The 7,183-nt window shown below is 38.5% G+C and overlaps 1 protein-coding gene across 2 annotated transcripts in view; it reads right to left on the bottom strand.

Moving 5' to 3' along the window:
- lpcat3 (lysophosphatidylcholine acyltransferase 3) overlaps positions 1-7,183 on the bottom strand; it is a 48,896-nt gene that overhangs the window by 40,824 nt on the left and 889 nt on the right. For both annotated transcript variants that reach the window (XM_057834715.1, XM_057834716.1), the window contains exon 2: positions 2,253-2,360. In XM_057834715.1, coding sequence (XP_057690698.1) covers positions 2,253-2,360 — 108 coding nt within the window. The remainder of the gene's footprint in view (positions 1-2,252; positions 2,361-7,183) is intronic.

Raw genomic sequence — 7,183 nt, forward strand, 5'->3', positions numbered from 1 at the left:
ATAATACAAATACAAATAAATGTGCACAAACTCACCGGCGGTGTGTGTCTCTTACTGCAACGTGACCGTGAATTACCGCGACGCCGACCCGCTTATGCGCACATCCACACCTCTTTCCCGATTGACAGTGGATTAACCCTTTCGGACAAGATCGTAGATGACGCACAATTTAAACACGCTTAACCTAGCGAACGCAACAACAACTATGATCGGGGATTGCCATGAGTTAACTTTCGGCTAACGTCGCTAGCTTATACTGTTCATTCCACAACAGTTGGCAGCTCTGCTTTGACAAAGTCATCAGTCATCTATCCAAAAATCACACTTACTTTTTGGCAAATCCTTAATCATAAGCAGACCGGTTAAGGAAGCAGGCATCTTCGAAGTGTTCGCAGCAGAGAACACTACTCGATGATGGCGTGAAATTCATTCGCTTCGTGCAAACAAAAGCTGTCCATTTACGTGCCCTGCTATCCTTTGGCCACTCATACAACTTTTCGTTTGAGTGAGAACAAAATATCGCCACACACCGCCGTGGCATCTTACCGAGAAGCAATGCAACAAACAATACTGTTCTATGGCAGACTTCCCTCGCACTTCCCAGTGTGACGTAATTTCCGAAGATTGCCGAAGAAAAGCATTTTCGTTGTCAAGGGCAATGCTATGGGTTAAACAAAGAATCTGGAAGGGTTGCGTTAAAAAAATAACAAAAATATGCTTATAACTGTTTAGCCATTGATATTATTCAAAAACATGGTTGGCCAACCTTACTTCACATTACTGCTTTAAGGGCAGCTTTTTGTTGTATGAGCATGTTTCTATCTTTCCTGTTGAATCATAAGGAATCAAGGATATTTTAAATAAATAATGGACATAAATTTGTTTGGCTACTTTATTAAACAGTACTTACGATGCATCGATAATCGCGATCATCGTCAATACTAGGGCTGCAGCTATCGAATATTTTAGTAATCGAGTAATCGACTGAAAATTCTATCGATTAATCGGATAAAACAAATATATTTTTAGGTGAAGAGCAATTATAGATATACATGAGAAAACAAGACATTTTATCATTTTCAGTCAATCAATGTCTTTATTTTTGATGTATATTGTTGAAAACAGCCAACAATTGCATCTCAGATGTAACTAGAATAAAAAAAAGACTAATTCACTGCTTTCACTCAAAAAACCTTTAGATCTTCTTTTTAAAAAGTATATATATATATATATATATATATATATATATATATATATACACACACACCTAAAAATGCCTTTACGCTTGATAACACACATCACTTAAAAGTTAGGATTTTCCCCCACGTTTTTCAATTGAATTTCTATTTGTGTCAAGCCATTTTTAAGTTCTAGTAAAGTTTTAAGTTCGTCTAAACTGTAAGTCCTGATAGGATTTTGAGTTTTTGCAGTGTTCAAAATAAATGTATAATACAGGCTGTATTGGAGCACATTAGGGACTAGTGCTACTTGGTGTTTTATCCAGCAATGACTACTGAGCTAAAATTGATAGTTAGCATTATAGAGTTTTTATTTGACACCCTCATCACTCCACAACGCTATGTTATGTTAAAGCCTGTATGTAGGACACGTTAGCCACGCATCGAAAGTGGTCTTAATTAATAGAAACCTAGCCCTCCGCAGGGCTAACGTTATGTGAGCTAGTAGTGACAGTAACGTTAATCTTATATATTAGCGCTTAGCGCTCTACTGCTTTAAGATGGCGGCTGTTTGCTAACGCTGGTAAGACGCGGCCTAGTCTGTCATTTCGCATCTAGTTCAACATTCATGTGATCTCTATGAGACTCATCAGACACTATCTGCAACTAACGTAGCATGTGCAGGCTAGTATTTAGCAACGTCGGCGTCGTTTGTAACGGCTGTCTGCCGCAGTAAGTTTTCTTTTTTTGCTTTTTCCTCTACGCACGTGACATCAGCGCGTTCGTCCCGCATTAAAAGTAATCCGAGCAAAACGTGATGCTTAGAGCTGTCAAAATAAACGATTACTCGAGGTGAATAAAATTAATCGGATCAGTTTTTAAACTCGAGTTACTCGAGTTGCTCGAGTGTTCGTTTCAGCTCTAGTCAATACAGCGATCATCGTTCAAAAATCGAATCGGAGCACCCTGAATTGTAATCGAATCGAATCGTGGGGTGCCTAAGATGGCACACCTCTAGTTATAAATGCAATAACGAGCGTTGGCTGTAACTCTTCAGCCCACTTTTCATCTCACCAAAGTTAAACGTGGCAAGGGCCAGTCCGGAGAAGGTGTGGAACAGGTGGATAACGGTGGCGGGCTGGTGGAACAAGAAACTCCGGTAGATTAACGCAAAGGGATATCCTGTAGGAGGGAGACAGAGGAGAAAATATCAATAAAATAAGTCTCACAATGGGTGGAACAGCAGATACAAATAATTTAAAATTATGGATATATAAAGTCCATACAGTGTGTAATACAAGAACAACACAAATAAAGTGGCAACTATAAAATGACAGTGATATTTTCATAAAATTCAACACAAGTTGCCGGGTTTAACGGTTATGTTCTTCGGACATGAAGGGCAGACTGGAAGGAAAACAGAGATCCAGTGTATAAACGATCGTAAATTTGAGCTAAATATAGTTTTATGCGTTCTTAAAGCTCAGCCAATATTTCCTCATGTAAAGTGCATGAGGCACTTCATGTACTACTTATGTGTGAGTGGAAGAATAAACAAATACTGACTTAAATCAAACTAAGGAGTAGGGTACTCATTTAAATCACTGACTGCCATTGACAGCGCTAGACGTCTGATCCATTTTGACTGGGAGGAGGGAATGAACAATCGTTCATTCTCCTAGTCATCCTCCTAGTACAATTACATCGGAAATCTAGCGCCATCAATGGCACTGAAAGATGAGCATTCACAGTCAGTCCTCCCAGTCTATATAAATTGGACGACCATAGTTGTTAATAGCAGGTAACGAGTTAAATTTTATGATATTTCAATAATATACAGTGGGGCAAATAAGTATTTAGTTAACCACTAATTGTGCAAGTTCTCCCACTTGAAAATATTAGAGAGGCCTGTAATTGTCAACATGGGTAAACCTCAACCGACAGAATGTGGAAAAGAACAGAGAACAAACACAGAAAAATCACATTGTTTGATTATTTAAAGAATTTATTTGCAAATCATGGTGGTAAATAAGTATTTGGTCAATACCAAAAGTTCACCTCAATACTTTATGTACCCTTTGTTGGCAATAACGGAGCCCGAACGTTTTCTGTAACTCTTCACAAGCTTTTCACACACTGTTGCTGGTATTTTGACCCATTCCTCCATGCAGATCTCCTCTAGAGCAGTGATGTTTTGGGGCTGTCGTTGGGCAACACGGACTTTCAACTCCCTCCACAGCTTTTCTATGGGATTGAGATCTAGAGACTGACTAGGACACTCCAGGACCTTGAAATGCTTCTTACGAAGCAACTCCTTTGTTGCCGTGGCTGTGTGTTTGGGATCATTGTCATGCTGAAAGACCCAGCCACGTCTCATCTTCAATGCCCTTGCTGATGGAAGGAGATTTTCACTCAAAATCTCTCGATACATGGCCCCATTCATTCTTTCCTTTACACAGATCAGTTGTCCTGGTCCCTATGCAGAAAAACAGCCCCAAAGCATGACGTTTCCACCCCCATGCTTCACAGTGGGTATGGTGCAATTCAGTATTCTTTTTCCCCCAAACATGAGAACCTGTGTTTCTACCAAAAAGTTCTTTTTTGGTTTCATCTGACCATAACACCTTCTCCCTGTCCTCTTCTGGATCATCCAAATGCTCTCTAGTGAACCGCAGACGGGCCTGGACGTGTACTTTCTTCAGCATGTGCAGGATTTGAGTCGCTGGCGGTGCATTGTGTTACTGATAGTAGCCTTTGCTACTGTGGTCCCAGCTCTCTGTAGGTCATTCACTAGGTCCCCCCGTGTGGTTCTGGGATTTTTGCTCACCGTTCTTGTTATCATTTTGACGCCACGGGGTAAGGAGGGAGTTGAAAGTCCGTGTTGCCCAACGATAGCCCTAAAACATCACTGCTCTAGAGGAGATCTGCATGGAGGAATAGGCCAAAATACCAGCAATAGTGTGTGAAAAGCTTGTGAAGAGTTACAGAAAACGTTTGGGCGTTATATTGCCAACAAAGGGTACATAACAAAGTATTAAGATGAACTTTTGGTATTGACCAAATACTTAATTTTCCACCATGATTTGCAAATAAATTCTTTAAAAATCAAACAATGGTTTTTTTTTGGTGTTTTTTTCCACATTCTATCTCTCATGGTTGAGGTTTACCCATGTTGACAATTACAGGCCTCTCTAATATTTTCAAGTGTGAGAACTTGCACAACTAGTGGTTGACTAAATACTTATTTACCCCACTGTAAATACAAATATTATAATTGAGACGTGGCGTCTTCATTTGTCTACCAAATGTTAATATTACAGTTTATATGACCCAAAATGTGATGTCCACGTCTTTATGGGCTTATGTTTTTGTTTTTTATTACCAAAAATAGTCACTTCCCCAATAATGGGTTAATGATAGTAAGCACATCCTTCGGGTCAAACATCTCCACCACATGGCTAACTCAATGTTTTTCTAAACATATTTATGGATCCTTATTGTGGGGTGGGGGCAATTCTAGGTGTAAGTTCATTGTGTTTTTTCCCACAGGAATTCAAGATATTTATCACTTTTTTTTTAAACAGTCACCAAGGGGACAGAAGAGTTGCCAAATATAACACCAAATTTGCTAAGTTAAGCAACAGTGATTGCTTTTGTGAACTACTCTCCATTTTGAGCCATGTTATTAGTGAATTAATGGAGAAAATTGGATTAATTAGCCAACCTGACTTTTCCTTTTACGGATTTGAAAAAGGGGGACTGCAGGTTCGTTGGCTTATAACCACAAGGTTATGCAAGACCCATTAAGCAACGCACGATGACAGGGAACACGCAGTCACTATCAGATTTAACATGTTTGTTGCCTTGTGGCCCTCCTGCTATGCTAAAAGACACAGCTCTTGACATGTGTCAGGGCGAAGTTCAGATACATTCAATGACCGTAATTTTCGGGCTACAAGGCACACCCCTGACTATAAGCCGCACCCACCAAATTTGACACAAAAACGGCATTTGTTTATAGATAAGCTTCATCTGACTATAAGCCGCAGCTACCCTCACTGTATTATGGGATATTTACACCAAAAGATATTAACCGGAGACACTTTATTCGACAGGGGTGTCATAAGACCGTCGTAAATATGACATGACACTATCATGGCCATTAATAAATGCTTATGACAGATGTCATTAAGTGTCATCCAGCAAATTATCTCACTTTTGAATGGACGTAAAAAATCCTGGACATAAATGGAGTTAGTGACAAAATTTGCCGGATGATACTTTGACATGTCATAAGCCATAGACTTCATAATGTTATTGACGGGTCAGATCGGTCATGCATTGCGCCTCGCCTTCAAGTAGGGGGCCGTCCACATCAAGAGGAGCTATTCACAAACACACAGGACTCAGCGCTGTTGAAAAAGTACGAAAGCATTACAGCATACATACAGGAAGGATTGTCTCACGAGTGATTTGTTCCGAGGATTCAAGGTAATTATTTTATTTTTCGTACCATACATCATTTTTGAAACGTTGTGAACAAAAACAATGGGAGAAATTAGCCGCTACTGCATTGGCATCATAGTTTGCAATATTTACGTACAATAAATGCTAACTGCACTTTTTTTTTTTGCTTTTAACCAAGAATCGAGACTGTTTTACGTCCATATCTGTAAAGAATTCGGGGATTTATGCATTTATTCACAATAATTTTCTCCGGGAAAAACTCTGTTTACAAAAGGCGGCCACGAGCTACATTCACTAACAGACTAGCATTGTACTTCGACATATTTACGTAAAATAAATGCTAACTGCACGTTTTTGTTTTTTTTTTTTTGCTTTTAACAAAGAATCGAGACTGTTTTACGTCCATATCTATAAAGAATTCAGGGATTTAAGCATTTATTCACAAGAATTTTCACCAGAAAAGCTCTGTTTACATAAAGCAACCGCTAGCTACATTTACTAACAGACTAGCATTGTACTTCGACATAGGTAAAACAAATGCTAACTGCATGTTTTTTTTTTTCGCTTTTAACCAAGAATCGAGACTGTTTTAGGTCCATATCGATAAAGAATTCAGGGATTTAAGCATTTATTCACAAGAATTTTCAACGAAAAAAGCTCTTTGTCTGTGATTCCACTCGGTCAGCTTTGACGGCCACACCAACAATGCAGGCCCCCTATTTATCGACCCGCGCCCCGTCAACACATTATGAAGCCTATGCATAGCATTCATTAATGCCCATGAGAGTGTCATGTCATAATTATGACGGTCTTATGACAATCTTATGACGCCGCTGTCAAATAAAGTGTTACCTGCTAACATAAATTAATCAAGAAATGAGCCGCACTGGACTATATGCCGCAGGATTCAAAACGGGGGGAAAGAGTAGAGGCTTATAGTCCGAAAATTACGGTAATTCAGGCTTACTTTTTCATGTCAAGCCGAGCGTTTAATCCTTTCAGGGAAAGTGGTCAGTTTAGGGGACATCTATTCAACAGTTATCAATAACGTAACTTATTTACTGTCAGCGCAGGGCACAGAGGCTGTGTTGTGGTAGTTAGTTATAGTGATAAATAGCCCCTCACAGTTAAAATGGATTAGACGTCTACTGCCGTCCAAGGCAGCAAAAGAGTTAAGCTTTATGAGGTTACAAAGAATTTATAAAACAAAAACAAAAAAACAGAGAAAAAAATTTAAAAATTCCCAGAACCAAATACATGTTGGCTACACTTTAGACGTTTGCTTTTATTCTTTATTTTCTTCATTTATTACAATTTGTTTTAATTTTGTATTAATTAAATTTTATTTAGAATTCTATTTTTTAGGGCTTTTTTTAAAAATAGCTTTTTCTGTTAATCTTTTACCACTTAAATAATTGTTTTCCTCCAAACTTTTTAAAAATCAATTTAATCATTCATTTTATTTTAAATAATTCATGGGTTTTTTTTGTGTTTTTTTTTTTCCAATCACAAAATACCTACTGGCAACATAATACTAC

This window comes from Corythoichthys intestinalis, chromosome 4, assembly GCF_030265065.1.
Source record: "Corythoichthys intestinalis isolate RoL2023-P3 chromosome 4, ASM3026506v1, whole genome shotgun sequence".
Classification (NCBI taxonomy): Eukaryota; Metazoa; Chordata; class Actinopteri; order Syngnathiformes; family Syngnathidae; genus Corythoichthys; species Corythoichthys intestinalis.